The sequence below is a fragment of the Atta colombica genome, unplaced genomic scaffold, assembly GCF_001594045.1.
Source record: "Atta colombica isolate Treedump-2 unplaced genomic scaffold, Acol1.0 scaffold261, whole genome shotgun sequence".
Classification (NCBI taxonomy): Eukaryota; Metazoa; Arthropoda; class Insecta; order Hymenoptera; family Formicidae; genus Atta; species Atta colombica.
In genome coordinates, this window is record NW_017259361.1 from 1,064,965 (window position 1) to 1,085,426 (window position 20,462).

A 20,462-nucleotide genomic window follows, 5' to 3' on the forward strand; every position below is an offset into this window, starting at 1 on the left:
CCATACATGTCCATACATCCTTCTTTTTTTTTTTAAATACTGAATAGTATAATAAAAATGATAATAATAATAATTGAAACTTTCATGGATATTTTCTTCAAAGATATGACCAGGTTTGCGGGTTATCGCTATGTTTATTATTGCTAATGCCAGCCGAGCATTAGCAATGAATAAAGATACGGCGATAACCCGCAACCTTCTGATATCTTTGATAATAATGGAAAAACAACAAAAATCATTACAAGGATAATTTTCGCATTGTTTGTTTTAGAAAAAAATCAAAACTTGATTTTTTTTATATAATTACACATAATTATATATAATTATGTATAATTTTATATGTAATTATATATTAAATAATTGTTTTATATTTTTCGAAACTTGATTTTTTATAAAAAACTTTTTGACTCAAAGTCTAGCCCATTCCATCTGTACAAGAGGCGTTGCTGTACATTCTGTATAAAGAATTCTAGAAAATTTTTTTTTAGAGAATTATTAAATATAAATAAAACACTGAAAAAAATATAAAATATTTTATAATTTTTTTCTATAGAGATGCGTGAAAATGAAATCAAGTAAATCAATTTTTACAACAACAATTAACAAAACTTTAGTATCTTTGCTATCCATTATTATAGCAGTATTTTCAAAACTATTCCTCTTGGTACTTATAGTTGAAAAATTTATCGCTCCGCTCCGTGAAGTTCAACGTATATTGGAATATAGTTATAAGTTTTAATTGTCATTAGAAAAGCATCATCAAAAAGCATTTTTTTACATAAAGATAATATTATTATTACACATGAGAAAGCGATGATTACTATAAACATTACATAATTCCTATGCTATCAATTTTCTCCTTTTTTTAGATGGCTATGAAACAAAATTAATTTGTAACTTAAACTCTAACTCATAGATAACAAGACAATGGTCTTGGTTATCATCTATTTCCACGTTTTACACTTCATGCAATTAAATAGAAAAACTTAGCATATCTAGTTACTCTTCGAAAAGTACAACTTTCTCGTCATAAGATGCAAAAATTAACATATTAATTCGTTTATTAATTATAATTATAAATAATGTTATCAACTCCTTTTACAATATGCCATAGCTAGAATACAGTGTACTATATTTAAGAAAGTGCATAATGTATATAATGATACTTGGGATATGTAAAATTGAAAGATAATATAGAGTATCACACACACGCACACACAGACACACGCACGCGCTCGCTCTCTTTCTCTTTCTCACTCACTCTCTCTCTCTCTCTCTCTCTCTCTCTCTCTCTCTCTCTCTCTCTCTCTCTCTCAAAAATGTATCACCTTAATCTTTTTTATCATAACTTTTTTTATCATAACGTCAAAGAGAATCAAATGCACCCATTTGATCTACTTTAACGAAAGTTATGCTCAGAAATGTAAAGTTGATACACTTTGAAACGGTATTGTAAAATTACTATACAGTATATGAAAAGAATATATATTTTATTGTAATAAACTTAATTGTATTTAATATATTCTTTGATAATACACTTAATGTATACTTAATATATACTGTGATAATACACTTCTATGAAAAAAGAAGATGCTATATTTAGAAATGATATCTATTCTTATTTTGTTAAATATCACGTAGACAATTGTGTAACAACGTATCGCATGGAACCCAGATAAAAATTACAAGGCAATAAGGAAACAGTATTCTAAGAAAATTTTAGTTAATTATTCGCGAAGTTGTCATTTAAATCTTCTTTAGCGTCTAACGGCAACTTCGAAAAGACAATCAACATTTACTTTGAAATAGCGAATCCTACTCGATCGTTCTCCATGTCAAATTCGGTATAATATCGACCAATAAATACATCACCCAAAATCCATAATGACTGAGGCAAATCCATACCCATGAAGCCACTCATACATATTGTTTTACCAAATTGTTTAATCTAAGAAAAATTAATTATTGCGTGATTTCTGTTATAAAATAATGTAAATCATTACCTGAGCCATTTATATTTACCTTAAGGACATAATCTTCACCAGTAAGAGTGAAATTCTTACCACCTAGTATAAAACTGATCGAGGGCATACTAGAAATCTGGTTACAATTCACCTTTAAATAATTAATATTAGTTATTCATATTGGTAATCAATAATTTATTATAAATTAATTAATCTTATTAATTAATTAAATATTATTAATCTTATTAATTAATCTTATTTCTGTAATTTATCTCGATATTGTTGTAAATTGCTATTATGAAAGTCAATTACTTACCATTGCTTCCCCACCAATAGAAGTAGCTCCAATCATTTCGTTAATATCTTTGATTTCTGACGTTGGTCCAGCTATTAGAGAAGTGCCCGTATCGGCAATAGCTTCGCAGCCTTCCTTGCAGAAAACGCGAGTTGTCACTTGAACCCTATAGTATTATAGCGTTAATAATTTGTTGACAAAATATGATCCATGATTGTGTGACATTTAATTTAATCGCATACTTATCCATCTTAAATTGCCAGTATCCTTTGCGAGTAACAGGAATATACGTGAATTCGCCTTCGTAATGATCGGGGTCGGAGCCACCCAATATCATTTCACCACCCACTGCAGCTGAGGGATCGCTGTATAGATTTCATACTTTTTATATTAATATTAAATATTAATAATATGTGTTTATATTAGTAATATAGAAAAACTATTTGAAAAATGAAAAAACATTTTAGAAACATGATACATATGATGCATAAAAAAATGTTTACCGATTTAAATAGAAACTAAAAACAGCTTGCGACACCAAGTTTTGTTTGACCATATTATAGAAGACGGGAGTCACTCCGTCGACAGATATCGTGGAGTAACCCATTCCCAAGATACCATCGAATTTCGCAGCAACAAAGACTAATCCTGGTTCTGTTATTGCTTCCGCGAATATTTGATGTTGAACAGCAAGACCAGCAACCTATAATAGGATCGATATTATTAATGAACTTGTGTACTTTACAAAGCAGATAAATCTTTAGATAAGCTACAGCTTCGTAAAAAAAATGATTATACAAGATGGAGATATTTATATTTTATATTCACAATCAGAAGATAAAAATACATAACAAATAAATAGTCATTCCTTTTTTTACAAGAATAGCTCATCTGAAGGTTCACCCAAGAACAATGTTTTTAAGAAATTTTCATAGATTACATTCATAGATTAACTTAGTTGGAACTATATTAAATTGTTTACTAAATAATGACTCACAGACACTACATCTTCAGATAAAAACCCAGACAGGCTGCCAGAACCATAACGAATGGCGAATTTAGTACCATTTTTTTGGTATGTACTGGATTTTTCGCTATTATATTTATTATGTAACACTGCAAAAAATAGTAAATAAAATTGTTTCAATTATCGAAGAGTTCAGAAATAATTTCTTTATTCATTTAAATATAATTAACAGCAATTTAAATCATTGAATATATTTGAATATTATGCTTTAATAAGTGAGCTATCTTATGTCAAAGGTTATTGATATTTTAAGAATAAGCGTGATAAATTACATAAACAAGATTGTAAATAATTATAGAGCATAGTTCCATAATATTTGGTTTATTAATGATTTTAATTTTTGAAACTGTTCACTTTAAAGATTTTAAGAATTTATTTCAAATATGAATAGATAGAACACAATTCCGCAGCATTATTTCTATTCTATCAATAAGAAATAAAGCCCACAACGATAGTTGTATTTTTAGTGCTTAAATAATTCGATATGAATTTATATACTACGTATCAAATTCTGCCAAACTACACACCGAATTGATTTTGCATTTTCTTGAAACGCTAGAAATCGATTACCATAGTAATATGACAAATTAAATTGCCTAGCAATTTAATAATTTAATATTCACAGGCACTTAGAAAGATCTTAACGATGCTGATAAATATATTAAAATTTGTATAATAATATATTTGTATAAATAATTTACTGAGATTAAGTTCTTTAGTATATAAATTCATATCGAATTATTTAAGCACTAAAGATCCAATTTCAATTGCCGGCTTAATTTTCTATTGATTATTTATTCACATGTACAGCTCAATAAGATTCTTATTGTTTATTTCTATTCTACATTTTTATTTTTCATATTAATACTGAAGAGAAAAAAAGCACTCAAGATTATTTCAATGTTTGGAGTGATATTATTAATTATAAATATATATGTATATCAATAATGAAACATCAAAGAAATAGTGATACTATGATGTACTTACAGCAAGCAATGTTAGTCATGCTGCATTTCTTGGATGGTACCCAGAGATTGGAGGAACCAGTATCAAAAATTACTTTAAAATTCTGTGATGGGGTTCCAATTGAGATAACACCATAGTATTGAGCATCCAAATAATTAGATAGAGGTTCTGGTGTGCCAATAGTTGTAAACATACGAAATTGTGTCAGATCAGTATTAACCTCTTTCAAAGTTTTTCGAATGGAATCTGTCTTGTGTAATGGAATTCTTAAAGCAACATAAAGAAGTTCTATTATACTATATGCACATATTTATCATGTATATATCAGAGGAGATATTATTTATAAGAGATATATATGTACATACACATATGTATAGAAATATCTCCACTGATGCAAGCGGCACTAATTTAAAAACCAATGAGTCATGAAAACCATCATATAGTTTAAGTACTTTGTTCTGAGAAATTTTCCTATACATGTATAATGTAAAGTAAAACAGAATTGCATGTGTAATGCAAATTTAAAAAATCTATTTCTTTAATTGTGGATCTGATAATCAATCTGAATCTTTCTGATTCATCATATAATGATTCATGCATATTTGAAAGTGTACTACATAATTTATAGTCCAGATCTTTTAAATAAATCTTGATTCGATGTGAACATTCATTAATTGTACAATTTTATACAAAGAAAATTATTTCGAATGAGCTAATTATAATTATTGCACGATAAAAATTACATGATAAACAAATGATAAGTAAGCAGTAATGATGGGCTAAATGATTATTTTTTGTAAACAAGCAATAATTTTATTATACAAGTAAAAGAGTAATAATTTTATTGTTACTTCAAAAGAATCAGTTGTTTAAAAAATTATCGATCATGAATGATTTTATGGATTATTTCTCATTATTTAAGTCAATTAAGAAATCTATTTTGAAATATTTCATTATTTAAAACATGTTTGCTTAAACAAATAAATATAAAGTGTAAATTTTATGCGCAAAAATTGATATTAATATAATTATTAATAAATAGCTCAAATTTATTTTCATTTTATGTAGAGCCATATTTGAATATTTCAATTGAAAAATATTAATATAATTAATATGTAATAATCATAAGGAAAAAGAAAAAAATCATTTTTTAAATTCCATTTTTATTATAGTATAATTAAATTAAGAAATATATATGAACAAAATATTATAATATTTCATTTATATCAATGAAAAGCTTTTCAGAGCTAGTGCTAAATGTTATTGCAATCAAGTTTTATTGTATATAACAACTGAATAAACAAAGACATTTCAATTCTTGATTTGGATCTTCTTCAGCAAATACATTAATGATAAAAAATATATATTTGTTCATCGTTCGCACGATGAACAAATATTCTTTTTTTATCACTAATGAAGAGAATCCAAACCAAGGATTTCCAAACCAAGGGTTGAAATGTATTTGTTTATTCTTAATTGATTTAATTCATTAGAGCCTATAGAATTTCTATTATTTCGTTCATAAATTTGATAATTTAAACAATTTTCTTTTTTAGAATTTGAAATTTACTACTACTACTTATAAAATTTAAGATTTGATGAAAATAATCATTTAGTCTGTTAATTATTATTTTTCAAATTTGACGACTGTTAACTTAGTAACAGATAACGAAATAATATCCAACACTAATTATCAGGAATGTGCTCGCTGCTATCTATGGGTCTGTGTTTTGTAACTGAACTAATATACACTTTCGAAACTTAACATGATAGGTAAACATATGTTCGATATTTAGCAAAAGCGAAAAAAAGAATTCTAGTGTAGTCTAATGCAAGAATAAAAAACAGATCTTATATTTGGCCATGTTCCAAAATTTACTGCCAGTATTGAAAATCTGTAGTGCACATAATGTAAGCTATAGATTTTCAATATTGGCAGTAAATTCTGGAACAAAGTCTTTATCTATTTACGAATCAGAATGAAATTGAAATAGTCTAAATGTGAAACTGCTCTTTATTACTCGCTAATCTCATTTTAAAGTCGTAAGGAAAACAAATAGCAAGAATTTTCAAAACAATCATCTCTTTGTTCGCCTGCTTTATTCCGATAGAAAGAGATATGATTCTTCAAAATTATCAGTTAATATTGTTTATTATAAACGCACGTATCTGTTCGACCTCGATTTATCGTATATACGTGTGTTAAGTACGAGAATTTGAGATGTTTACTTTACGTGAACTCACCTTTGGAATTCCGCTTCGATCAGCACAGCAAGTGCCGCAATTGCAATAAAGAAACGTAACATGTTTACTGAATTTCTTCGAAGGTTGTAAGAATTGAGATTTTTAAAGACGTTGTAAATTCTTCTCCTTGTAAATAAGAATCAACAAAGAAAGACTCGATTATTGCTAATATTCTTGGTTCTTGTCAGTTCTTGTTGATCTGTGTCGATGGAGTCACCCGCCTGGCGGTCTCACCGATTAACCAATCACCAATGCTGTTTAACGACGAACAGTGGCGCGGCGGCCGTATATATACCATAAATGTGTAAAAATACACAAGACGGAGTTTAAACTCCGCGGAGAAGGGTTAGTCAAGCCTTACTGTAAGAAATTGACCAATTACAATCAAGCATTCCCCTGTCATTCGACTGTAACAGGGAAATACTCGACTGTAGTTGGTTCTTACATTCTAATCCGGATTAAACTCTCGGTGGAAACTAGGCCAGAGATTTGCATATTTTGCAAATCGCATTTGGGGAAATATTATTGTATTTCAAAATCCATCAAAAGTATTGTAACTTCCTGGACACATCTCCATTCAAATCTGTTGTTTCAGCGACAAAAAGATCATATAATTAAAATTGACACAGATATCAGTTTTGATCATACGATCTTTTTCGTCACAGAAAATAATCAATTTAAATGGCTTGTGAAAGTGTATTAAAAAAATATGAAACTTAATTACCAAAAATGAAATTATTTTATTCAACACAACTTTATTCTTACAATACATATAAAAAACGAGATTGTCTAAAATAGAACAAGATTCGTGTTGCTAAAACGTTTTTCTTTTTTATTTTTTGTCACGCACATATCGCTGAAATTTGATTGATTGACTTTAAGCATTCTGATTTTTATTGTAAGTTCATATAACAAATTAATAATAGTCCCATATCGATAAATTCTTTAATTTAAAACATTTTAATCCGAATTCAAGTTCCATTTATCAAAAATCAAATTTACTTGTTGATGAATCCGCCGTCATATTAAATTCAATCTGTCCCTCATAGTTCTCTTGAACTTCAGAAGTAAGAGTTTCTTCTATATCCTAGAAAAACAATTTTTTTTATTTGTTAGTCAAAGAATACGAACATTCTCTTTGAATTAATAATATAATTAATACTATAAATTTAATACAGTTAAAGAAATTCTGAAATAATACTTTGCAATAAGTTCTTTAGATTATAATGCTAGTAGCATTAAAAATTTAATTTAAAATGCACACAGATGTATTATTCCAACATTTAACTTTGATCATAATTGATGTTTTTTTATTTAGTTGATTAATATAGACAAATTACAATTTTATTTATAACATATATTTTACTTATTTAGATAAAACCGTCTATCAAAAAACAGAACTTTTCTATGTAGATTATTTTTAATTTATAAACATAAAATAAATGTACAAACCTTTTGTGAAAAAAACGCGTCGATTATAGCCATAGATTTTTGATAAACTTGTTCATTCTGATGATGTTGAAGAGCTTCTATTTTATCTAATCCTCCAGCTTCTTCTATCAGAATAGCAAGTTTTTCCACTTGTCCTATTTTCTCTGCTGCATGCAAAATATTAGTTAGACCATCTAATACAACAATAATAACATTCCAATCCTTCGATTCCAATAAATTACAAAAAGGTGGTAATACACCCGCTCCCACTAATTGGGATAAATGTTGGATTGTTCCTCCTGTTGTCAAGTTAGTTATAGCCCATGCAGCCTCTTTTTGTGACTTATAGTCCCCCTTAAAAAATGAATAAATTTATCTACAAAATTCTGTACACAAATATTTAAAACAGATTTTCGACTGATTTTGTCATGTATGTGCAAATCGTGTATGCACACTTACAAACTGCAATACTTCTATCAATGGTGATAAAAGACCAGCATCTATCACATTTTGGATTTGATTCGTATTACCAGCCATAATGTTACTAATTGCCCAAGCAGCTTCCTTTACAATATTGACGCGATGATATCGCAACAAAGCACCAAGATGTGACAATCCTCCCGCAAGAATTACAGCATCCGTTTGAGCATCGTCACCTGTTACTATATTTCCAACCGTACGCAATGCTGGAGTAAGAATCATTCCTTCCTGCAAAGTCAACATCTGTACAAGTCTCGGTATAATGCCAGTTTCTAATACTGCTTGTATCTTGTCGTTGGATCCATCAGTAAGATAAGAAAGTGCCCAACAAGTATCAGCTAGGACAAACAGCAATGTAAGTATTTCAAATTTAGAGTAAATTATATAATATATAAAATAACAATATGAACATCTTACCAAGTACATCTCGATCTGTATAACTAAGCAGGCGATTAAATATTGGTAGAACAGGTCTAATCAATTCGAAGGGTGGAGGTGGATTCTTATTTCGACATAAATTAGATAAAGTCCATACAACGTTCCGCAAGAATGTTATCTGCACATTTCATTAGTATCGGAAAAATATGTTATCTACTTGTTCAAATTTTATGTGATACACACACACACACACACACACACACACACACACACACACACACACACACACACACACATACACACACGCACGCACGCACGCACGCACGCACGCACGCACGCACTGTGTATCTCTATTAGATAATCTATTTTTAGAATAATTAGATAGCAATGTTTAATATGATTAAATACTGACATTAATTATTTAATCACTTTATCATAAAAAATGTACAAATCTTAGGCTCTGCGCACATAAATATTAAAGATTAAAAAAACAGGAATAAAGATTAAATGTAAAGCCTTAAATACAATGCGAAGGCAACAGTGATAGCGATAGAAATAGCGATAACGATAGAACCAGAGAAATCCAACATACGGGAATGCATATATTCTATTTCTATTCCTTAACACATAATATCTTGTATCTTACTTGTATTCATTGTGTGTTACATTTAAATCTATTTCTACTTTTATTTCTCTAATATATTTAATATTTATTTCTATTTATAATATTTTATTTCATTTTACTTTTTTAAGTCCCTAATATTTAATACTCTTGCTCCTAATATTTCTTTCATTAATCGCAGGATTTAACATTTGTATGTTTCTGATATTAACAAAATTTTTGAATATTAATATCGACAATAAGCAAACAAGACAAACATAATCAAAGATTGTCAAATACGAAGTCACTTACTGAAGTGTCAGGTTTAATTAAATCCAGCAAAAGAGGTAGAGCATCATGTCCAAGAACAAGATCACGTGCATACGGTCCATCTCCGGCTATATTTCCTAAGGCCCACACTGCTTGTTCCGCAACAACGGGTGATGTAGATTTAAGTAGTTTCACTAATTTTGGTATTGCTCCATATTTTACAACATTTTGTGTTTGTAAGGATGTACCAGAGGCTATGTTAGTTAATACCCATGCTACTTCAAATTGCAAAGCAATGCTAAATAGAAATAAATAAATTATATCTTGTTTCTTAAATATATGAAGAAATAATTTACTTAAATCAATAAATCACTTTCAATATTCATATACATACTTATAATCGTTATCTAAGAGCTCAATGCAACGTGGTACTATGCCACCTTCTATTATATCATTTATAGGAGGATTTTTTTCTCGACTTAATAATTTTCTGCAAGTCTGAATTGCCGACAATTGTAATGTCTCATCTGATGAGTTTATATGGTTTACAATTTCATTTATAGAAAGAGTAGGAGTGGGTGAAACAGTGGCTTTATTCGATAAATCTGACAGTTCTTGATTTGATGTATCAAGATTACGTCGTTTTGATAATTGATCATCCTTCTTGGCTCTACGTAACTCCACTGATAGTGCATTCCTTCTTATTCGAGCTTCCTAAGAGAGATACACATGTACTAAAGGAATGTTTGTAAACGTTTACACAGATTATTTGTAGATTATTTGTAGTTTGATTATATCAGAGCAAATTTGAATAGCAAAATATTAACGTATTGTTTTAAAATTACACATATAAATTGTACAATGTATAAAATTTAAAATAATATACACATAATCTTATATTTCTTATGTCTCTCTTGATATCATATAATTTTTTTGAAAATGTTTTAAATGTATCTTATATCCTATACAGCATGCTGGAATAATTAATTCTAGCAGTATTGCAGTAACATCACAATATACCAATAATAATGCAATAAGGTCACAAACGTAACAACATTAAATTTTTGTGTCATATAAGTATTGAAATAATCCAACTTTTTATATGCAATTATATAAGAAAAGCTAAGTAAATAGATGCTTTATAACGATTGTATAAATTTCTATATAAAACTACAACAGGTCATATATATAAACATGTATAAAAATATATAAAAAATTTATATTTCCAAATATAGAAAATTTTTTTTAAAAGAATCAAAAGCAGATTGATTTTCACTAATTATTAAAAATAAACATAATTAAAATAATCGAATATTTCGACCTTGAATATGGACCTCAGTGGATGTATGTACTTATATTGCTAGATTATGTATTATTTATATTCAGATAAAAAAATTTCTTTAATATGTAGCAGCTGTTAAATTAGAAAATAATTTTAATTATACTTACTTCATGTTTGTTATTAAATTTAAAATTTGCTTTGCGTCCATGACTGTTATCCTCTCGAGAAGGCATTGTTCTTTAACGTACTTAATATTTTTTATACTGCTTGATTTATCTCAATCTATAGGTACTCCTGCGTAAATGTTTAATAAAAAATTCAAATTAAAAAAATATTAGTAATAATAACGATTAGTTAGAATATGTGAGAAATAATCTACAATTAGACCAAGCTTGATAGAATGCGTCTATAATTAACCTTCAAAATTCATATGTATTTATTCGAAACAAATTTGAGTGAAATTGTAATGATAAATGTATGAAAATATAATTGTGATAAACTAATTTTAAATTAATTTTTATAATTACATGCGAATACTGAGAAATAAGCTATTTAATCATGAATCTAATAGAATATATATATATGTATGTCTGTACAGTTTACCTCATCAAAATTCATAATTCACATATTCGAAAAAAATTTGAGTGACTATGATTAACACATGAAAACATGATTGTTGTTATTTTTAATTTAGTTTTCATAACGGTTAGATGAAAATAAGTATCAGATATCTATGTAATTGTATATAAATTATAATAAATTAATTTTAACCGTACCTTTACAAATTAGACGGCGCAATAATTATCTCTTCAAATTGCAAATTCTCCTGCATATGCCTGTGTCACTCGTCTTTCTTTGTCGAAGAATTCAAATAACTTATCGTTGCTGTTAAAAATAAAAAAGAAAGAAAGAAAAAGGGTCCTGTTTACAATTATCCAATAAAAATCGTTGAAAAATTGAAAATAATAAGATCAAGTTACGTTCAACATTTAATCACGTTCAACCGTTCTACAAGTATCCCCAAGCAAGGATGATGGCCTTTCTATTTCTACAATAAGCTAATTATCTTTAAGGAGCGTTTATATTGGCCGTATTCATATGTCATAATCCGTACGAATTGACTAATCACAGTTGAGTATTCCCCTCTTATAGTCGAATAAGAGGGGAATTCGCGACTGTGATTGGTCAATTCTTACAGATTAAGGTACTAAGCTCAACAAATTCAAAATTTTGTTCAAATAACCACTTTTGCGATTTAGAAGCTTCTAGAATTTAGTTCCTTCTAATATATTGCGTTCATCAATAGACACCTTAAGGTTGCCATCTCTCTTTTTTCTTCGAATACCATCCTCTTGTCCGTGGGAAAATTCCGCTGAAATTTTATAGAAATTTTGATGAAAGTGAGTTTTTCAACAAAAATATTGAATAATCACCGAAATTGAACTAAAATTCTTTCGCAAGGTTTTTGAAAATGTCATTAAAATTTGCTAAAATTTGTTTGAAATTTCGGTGAAGTGATTTTTTTCAGCTAAATTAATGAGAATTACTGAAATTAAAATATAATTTCATAAAAAATAAAATTTCATCGAAAATTTTATATTTCTTTAAAAATATATTGAATATTCTTTAACATTTCGCTGAAAGTATTGCAAAATTATTACGAATACGCAAAAATTAGTTTTGCTATATTTATTTTTTACATATAAATGATTTTAATGTGTGAGAAGACAATATACTATAGTATTAAGTATATTTCCATTAGCAGTTGTGCATTACAGTTGTATTTAATATTAATTATTTTTTCTATTGGCGTTTCATCTTTTTCACATCTTTGATTAGATATGTTAAATGTTTAAGTATGTCGAAAAAAAACTTTACAATTAATATCTCTTTACGAGGCAGAGTGACGCTTTTTTGTGTCAAATTCGTTCATTTCATGCAAAAATTCGAATGAACTTAATTTCGTCAAAATCAGAACTGATTATACTAAACAGAACAATTAATTATCATTTTATTATAATTATGAATTGAAAAGAAATAGAAGAAAACAATATCAAGTATAAGACTTTATGATCATTACTTATTATTTTTTTAAAGTTATAAATTTTTTTAAAATGACATATCTATAAGTAACAAATTTATTTAAATTTATATATTTAATTTAGTTAAAGTGCATATTATTACGAAAATTAACTTAAGTTTTATAATTAAGCAATTTCTAATAATCGCAATTCGCACACATTAAATATTTTTTAAAAATAATGAAATTAAATATATTCAGGTAAAATTTTATTAATTAAGATAGATACTTATTTATACATTACATTTTCAAAATTGTGCTGTAATTATGATGAATCAAAAAGCACACGTCTTTGTGATATTATAAAAAACATAAAAATAATTGCAATATAATACTAATTAATTTCTTTATTTCTAATTGATTTTATTTTTTCGTTTTAAAGCTATAAATACGAAATTTGTAGTGCTGCTAGTATTCCTTTAAATCGCTTATTATCGACCTAATATAAAATCGCTTTGATCGTTGACTAAGAAATGATAAACAAATGCAGCTTTCTTTTTATCGAAAGTAATTTGAGTCGCACGATTTCTCTGATGGCGATCGTCTCTGCTTCTAGGTGGATACCTTAAAAATATTGATCCAAACAGCGTCGCTGCACACACAAATAATATTTTTTAAATATTTTTGTTAATGCTCTTTATGTGGTAGAGAAATAATAAATTAAGAGAGCAAGATAGAAATGAATATAATAAGTTTACCAAGTGTTTTAGCATCGAGTTCGTTATCCTGTGTATGATTTAATAATTCTTGCAAGAATGAACTGATATAGAGAAAGACAGTTCTTCTAGTCTCTGGTAATTGCATTATAATCTATAATAAATGAATAAAGTAATATGATAATCTGAAGATATTACATTACAGTAAAATGCTAATTTCTGATTTACTTGTTTGCACTGTAAATAATTAGTTGCTGCTGATAGGCAAACATTATGTAGATTATACGGTATCAATGGTTCAGCAGTAGATTCTAAAAGCAGTAGTAATGCCTCTGCTACCGAATGTACACCACCAGCTATATGAAGAAAAAATTATTGTCAAGGAATGATAATATATTCATGTGTATGTATGTATATATGTGTATGTGTGTGTGTTTGCATACATGTATGTGTGTATACAGGTGTACCATAAAATTAAACCATCTTTCACAACATGCTTTACAACTAGTATATAATAGCAGATTAAAACTGTGCTTTATAACATTTCACAATCACTTATGTCTATGTCGATTCAATTGTAGATTGGGCTTTATTTTATTATTATTTGTAAGTGTATTAATGTTGTTATGAATTTTAAAATATTAAAAAGATACGCATTGGATCTTGACTCCATTCATCTAACCAATCTCGAATAGCTATTATCTCACTATGAAGGCCTGGTGTTTCAAAAAGTCCTGGAGTTTTAAGGCCATGTCGATATAATCTATCCACTAAATGCCATATTTCTTTTGGAACTGAATATGGTTCTTGTGAGAGATTTTTATTATTCTCCTGCATTTTTAAAGTGCAAATTAGATTACGAAGAAATACTTTCGCAATAAAATTATACTTGTCAATTTTTTAATATTTACCAATTCGACTAATCGCCCAATAGGAATTTCTCTAATTGGAACTGAAACATGAACCAATGCTTCCATGGAAGAACCGAAACAACTTCTCTCATAAGTGCCTGAAATTATTTACATAATTATTTCCAAATTAAAAAATTAACTAATAAATGGCTCTGCTGCATATTGTTATTATTATGTGCATGTAATATACCTGTTATAGTAATGAAAATATCTTTGCCTCCTTCGAGATGTAATACTAAAATATCATATAACTTGTCTTCACCAGAATTCAATTTACATGCAGTCTTTTTGTCTACATATACCTCCAGTTTAATGTCGCACTTTTCACCTGACATGATAAGAAAAGGAAACACATAATAGAAAATATATTAGTGTGGAGATAGATATTGAACAAATATATATGAAAAATATAAATTTATACCTGGTTTTATAAAGCCTGTATATGGTTCTATATGCAACCAATCCTTGCAATAGTTTGTATCGTCTAACTTTTTTATAAATTCAAATTGCACTGGTACCTAATTTAAAAATATAAAAAATAAAAGTAGATTGTGTGTGCATCCCCTCCTTTTTTCTTGATACATACCTGGCCTGTATTAGCGATAATAAGTTCCTTACTGCTAGATTCAAGAAATCTCAAAACGTCAAAAATAATATCTGTAGTATCAACCATCACTTGAGGTAAGAATTCATTTTCTAATTTATCTAGTTTTTTCATAACTTCCTCATGAATTTTACGATACTTAGCCGTATCTATAATACGTATCTGTTTTGGAAAATTTATACAAGCTATATAATATAAGATTTTTTTCAAGTGAGTATGTAATAAATAAAAAGAAACAGAAAGTGCATATTTGCACATCTATACATACTTACTTGAGAATCAAAACTTGCACTAACTGGCTTGTGGTCAGATATCTTTAGTTCTGGATGACTTTTGTAGTAAATTGATTTAATCATATCTCCTTTCCATAGTACTCGATCACACCAAGCTGGAGCTCTACATTTCTCGCTATACATCATTAGACAAAAAAAAATTATATAAAAATATTAGATTGAAATTTACTTAATAAATGTAAATTGCATTTTAGAAATATAATTTTTAGGATACCTTGAATCCCAGTTGTCGGTACCTGGATCGTATTTATATGTGGGTTTAAAATCAATTTCTGCTTCCTGAAATCCTTGAAACACACGTCCTGCTTTGCGTTGGTGTCCAAGTTGATCCAATGCTAAGACGGGACCATAGATGCCTTCTGAAATATACTGCTTAGCTGTTGCAGCATCCATTTCCGTTATCCGATAATTTAAATCTCCCAACCAATAAATCTGGCTATACACATACACATATGTTCATATATGTATACATATACTTATATTGCTTCCTTGCTTCACTATGATATAACTCAAAAAATTAATAGCGAATTCAGTTGAACACATTAGTTTGAACTAATGCATGTTAAAGTTATTATACTAATTTAATCCGTATACAAAATATAAATATTTAAAATTATAAAATACAGATTTTACTTAATAATATAATAAAGTGGACGGCCGTGTCTCGACACGCACTTAGATTTAATAATAGGTTAGACTATTTAATTTTTAATAATTAATTTCTTATTAACTATTGCAAAAATTATAAAATGATTAGACTTTTTGATTCAGTTTAGTCTTTATTTGCATACGAGCGCTATATATAATCAGGGAATAATCCATATCATAGAAAACTTACTCGTGATCCTTGAAACTTTTAGGTGGTACATATTTCGTAAAAGATAATCTCGCACAAATATCAGCATAATCCTGGTTGCGTCGCTCAAATTCTTCACAATGTGCAGCTAAATGAGCATTAACAAAGCAAACAGCCGTATTGTGAATACAACAACTGACTGCAACACCACCTTTATTGCCCTATAAGAATTTGCAATAAAGTATTAATCTTTGAAGCACAGTGTTTTTATATATTTATGTAACACTCTTTAAAAAATAAAAAAGTATATTGCATTCTGATTTCTTTATAACTTCATATTAAGTAATGAATCGAATCTGAAGTAAAAATTTTTGAACGCGAGCATGGCAGCGCACTGATCTCTCATACCAAGGGTTCGAGTTCAATCCCAGTAGGAACCAAAATATTTACGCTTGTGTCTCCTCTCAGAAAAGGCAACCTTCCGAGAATGCCCACAGAAACACCTCTTACAAAATCTGCTATTCGAAACCGATATTGAAACTATAGTTCCCACATGCTTGTGGCAATTGAAAAATCAGCGTGCGCACCACAAGCATATGAGAGAAATGTAACACAGGCCAGAGGCCTAATGTGAGAAGTAAAAATTTTAAATTTTACAATTATTTATTCAAGACAATTCAAAATCCAACAAATTTTTGATTTGTATAATGTATTATAATATTTTGAGTTGCGAATTTTGAAACGTCATGTATAATATCTTGATATATGTAAAATATTTTGTGTATTAGAAACTTACCAACTTTCCCATAATTCCCGTTCCTACTGTATCAGTACACACATTTTCGATAAATGGTATATGAGCTTCAAGTGCATATACTAACAACATCATACCCACTAATCTGACAAGAGCTACTTGTGTATAATTCCCTCCTGGATGAAGTGAATTAACTATAACTTGTCTATAATAAAATTTTTTTTATGTAATTATGAATAATTTTTCATTATGATTAATTATTTAAAAAAGTTATTTGAGATAAGCAAAATGGACACACTATTTTACTTTTTCAAATGATACAAATGACATATACCTCCATTCTTCTTCTCTAGGAGTTTCATGAAATAGAAATGCTTCTTTGCTCAAATCTAATTCCTGGAATCCGATAGCATATATATCTGGTGGCATTTCGTCCGTGCTCAACCATTCATTTAATTTAATGTTATTTGGGGGTTGTCCATTTACATTCCACGTGCAAGTAAGTATACTGTATTAATTATTGATAATAATTAATTATTGATAATAATCATGTTACATGTATGATCATCATGTGCACAAAAATACTTTTAAACTGAAGTGAAACAAAGGATATATAATCATAATATTGTGAAACAACAAACCGAAATGTTTTACTATATGTGTAATCATCTTCTTTGCAAGCCATCTGATATCGTACTACTGATTCTCTTGCAGCTACTGGGGATCTACCCGAGGCAATGCTTTGTCGTGGTATTGCTAAATCATGACTCTCAAGATTGAGCAACTATAAAAAATAAATTTTTATAAAAACACGTTCCATCATTCCTATTTTAAATTTCTATAATATTAAGTATTATTATACTAACTTACAGAATCGGCAGTATCCTGCATATCTTTGCCACCAGTAGCCAAGTTTCTCCTATTTCTTGTTAGTTTTTCAATCCATAAAAATTCTTCTGCAGGGCTTTTAGCTGTTTGATATACTAAAATCACAATTATTCTGTTGATAGATAAATGTTGATAAATAAATGTCTTCTACATGAAAATTATGTTAGATAAGTATGCACATACTTTCTATCGCTCGAAATATTTGTGATACTAAGGAACTGGTAGATTCTCCAAGTTTCATTTCAAATATCAGGCGAAGTTTTCTTGATGTAACATTCATGTATATATCAAGGCCATCCTGTGTTTCTCCATTAGTATCTTTAATTAAAAAAAAAAACACTTCAATAAAAAAATATTTAATAATTTTTTTTAGAAAATTTAATTTTTTTTAATTGTATTACTTTTAAAGCAAAGAAGCAATGCAGTTCTTAAATTAATTAAACTACTTAATAATTATTAAAATTATTAATTTTTATATTTCAGTCATTATAATGATACTAAAAAAGTATCATATTTTGAAGCAAGGAATATGCATTATAATAAATACAATATAAATTATAATAAATCTCAAAGGAAAAATTTTTAAAATAGGACCATCTCATAGCTCCTAAAGATTAATTTATCATATAGAATTAGTACATAATACATAGAAAAGCTTGAAATACCTATACTACATTTGAAGTCCTGATCAATAGGTAACATTCCTTCCAAGGTCAGATCACTGTACACTTGTGGTGGTATTTTTGAAGTTAAAAAAATTGCTAAAGCGTGGGTTGTACCTTTGTAAACAAGAGCAATATATCTTGAAGATTGTATCCATCCTTGTATTAATGATGCTTCTGTGGTCTAATGTTATGCAGTTAAGATATATAGAATAATATTATATACTTATATTTGTACAAATATAATTGTAATTCATAATAGTAATATCGAATCAGGATAAAGTAATCTTTAACCAAATAATACGTGATTAAAAGTAAAGTTGCCATTCAATAGAAAATTGCTATTGATCGTAATGATACAATATATCTATTATTTATTAAGTTTAAGAAAGGATACAGTCAAAACAGTCTCGCCTGACACGAACTTGGATTGCACTATCGCTAATGATTCAGATGTCGACATTTCGTTTGATCTCTTGATTCTCACATACAAATAATTGATTAAAATTTATTACTATCTGAAATATTGTACTTGTGTGATTTACTCTATGTCATAATACATAATAGATCGGAAATAAAGAAAATAAACAAAGCTTCTTTCAATAATTCACTCTCGCACCTTATAAAAATGTCAAGTAAACAAGAAACCGGAGATTAATAGATTAGACAGGTTATTATGACTTATTATGCCCAGTATTGCCAACTCATTGCTTCACTCATATCTTCACCCTAGATTGAATTTGAAATTCCCCCAGATAAAGAATGTTCTCATTTGAATGCTTCTCAAGTGTTCTCATGTCATTCTTGTTTAACGTTTGATAAACAATAACAGAGAGAAACTTAAGAGAGGCTCATTGAAACATATAATACTACTAAAACAAGTGTTGGCGCTAATTTGGCGATCTGAACGTTTCAAAAAGCATTTCAAGTGGTATCTTCATCCTTTTCTAATTGTGCATGTGCAATTATAGCTGAGTACAGATTAAAAAACGATAAGGATACATTTGGAATGCTCTCTCTTGAATCACCCTTAACAAAACATTGGGCCACGCTTATTCATTATCATTGAAATAATATACGAAAAAACAATAATATTCCGAAAATTATCTTTTATCCCTTTTTGCGATTTTCTCCAAAAACAGAGTAAAAACGAAACATGTATATCATATACATCTTTGAAAAACTTTTTTCTTAGTTTTTTAATCGATTTCCTACACGCTCCTGAAATTTAGTCATTTAAATTTAGAACATCATATACACGCGCGCGCGCGCGCGCGCGCGCGCACTACATAGGTATTGTTGCCTATGCGTGTGGTTATAATATCGGTATATTTGAAATCGTTGAAAACAAATATACAGTAATTAAGTACGTATTACCTGCAGCATTATAGATTTGCGCGATATTGTTGAGATATATGCTTAGTTCTGGGGATTTATCAAATAATTCTAGTTTCTGCTTCATTTTCTTTTGTCGTGTTTCCGTATGTATTAATTATATAAAGTAACAAATTAATATGTCAACATTTTGATCGATGATAGAAAGTGTTACATTTTATGTTGTATATCAGTTCTCTATCTCTTAAGTTATGAGCAGGAATATTTTTATATATTGGTTTTTTTTTATCCTTTTTCCTTCCTCTCTCTTTTTCCTCCCTTCCTTTCTCTATACTTCCCTTTCTACTTGTCTCTGTATAGCGCAGCATCCACTATCGAATGCGCAAACTCTACATCTGCAGCATCTCTCGGAAGGGATGATTTGTCGCTCAGTATCGAAAATTCGCACGGTGCAAGTATAGCTATGAGACATTTATAGCTATCAAACAAAGAGATCGTGTTATAAATTCAAAATTGTGAAGCAAATAAATTTCGATTGTGGAAAT

At 28.5% G+C, this 20,462-nt stretch overlaps 3 protein-coding genes across 5 annotated transcripts; all 3 read right to left on the reverse strand.

Annotated features, from left to right (window-relative positions):
• Positions 1–1,471: 1,471 nt before the first annotated feature.
• LOC108689146 (lysosomal aspartic protease) lies at positions 1,472–6,767 on the reverse strand. The gene is made up of 8 exons (XM_018195786.1): positions 6,497–6,767; positions 4,274–4,518; positions 3,257–3,375; positions 2,763–2,962; positions 2,502–2,624; positions 2,281–2,425; positions 2,023–2,115; positions 1,472–1,948 (listed from the first exon to the last, which is right to left on the reverse strand). Exons 1-8 carry the CDS (start codon positions 6,556–6,558, stop codon positions 1,796–1,798), a joined length of 1,140 nt encoding a protein of 379 aa, XP_018051275.1. The 5' UTR covers positions 6,559–6,767; the 3' UTR covers positions 1,472–1,795.
• Positions 6,768–7,216: 449 nt separating this feature from the next.
• LOC108689156 (importin subunit alpha-1) lies at positions 7,217–11,971 on the reverse strand. 2 transcript variants are annotated; one of them, XM_018195804.1, is made up of 9 exons: positions 11,919–11,971; positions 11,715–11,823; positions 11,106–11,232; positions 10,051–10,370; positions 9,699–9,954; positions 8,825–8,963; positions 8,387–8,745; positions 7,949–8,281; positions 7,217–7,583 (listed from the first exon to the last, which is right to left on the reverse strand). In XM_018195804.1, exons 3-9 carry the CDS (start codon positions 11,169–11,171, stop codon positions 7,482–7,484), a joined length of 1,575 nt encoding a protein of 524 aa, XP_018051293.1. In that variant the 5' UTR covers positions 11,172–11,232; positions 11,715–11,823; positions 11,919–11,971; the 3' UTR covers positions 7,217–7,481. The 2 variants fall into 2 exon arrangements, with proteins under 2 accessions (XP_018051293.1, XP_018051292.1); XM_018195803.1 differs by having other exon boundaries at positions 11,715–11,964.
• Positions 11,972–13,426: 1,455 nt separating this feature from the next.
• Positions 13,427–19,223, reverse strand: LOC108689166 (inositol polyphosphate 5-phosphatase OCRL-1). 2 transcript variants are annotated; one of them, XM_018195817.1, is made up of 19 exons: positions 19,202–19,223; positions 18,980–19,096; positions 18,586–18,766; positions 18,104–18,238; positions 17,903–18,015; positions 17,674–17,816; positions 17,367–17,540; positions 17,075–17,237; positions 16,321–16,499; positions 15,697–15,918; positions 15,462–15,597; positions 15,172–15,351; positions 15,007–15,103; positions 14,776–14,913; positions 14,586–14,683; positions 14,328–14,505; positions 13,903–14,030; positions 13,717–13,828; positions 13,427–13,610 (listed from the first exon to the last, which is right to left on the reverse strand). In XM_018195817.1, exons 2-19 carry the CDS (start codon positions 19,043–19,045, stop codon positions 13,450–13,452), a joined length of 2,604 nt encoding a protein of 867 aa, XP_018051306.1. In that variant the 5' UTR covers positions 19,046–19,096; positions 19,202–19,223; the 3' UTR covers positions 13,427–13,449. The 2 variants fall into 2 exon arrangements, with proteins under 2 accessions (XP_018051306.1, XP_018051305.1); XM_018195816.1 differs by lacking the exon at positions 19,202–19,223 and having other exon boundaries at positions 18,980–19,113.
• Between the last annotated feature and the right edge of the window lie 1,239 nt (positions 19,224–20,462).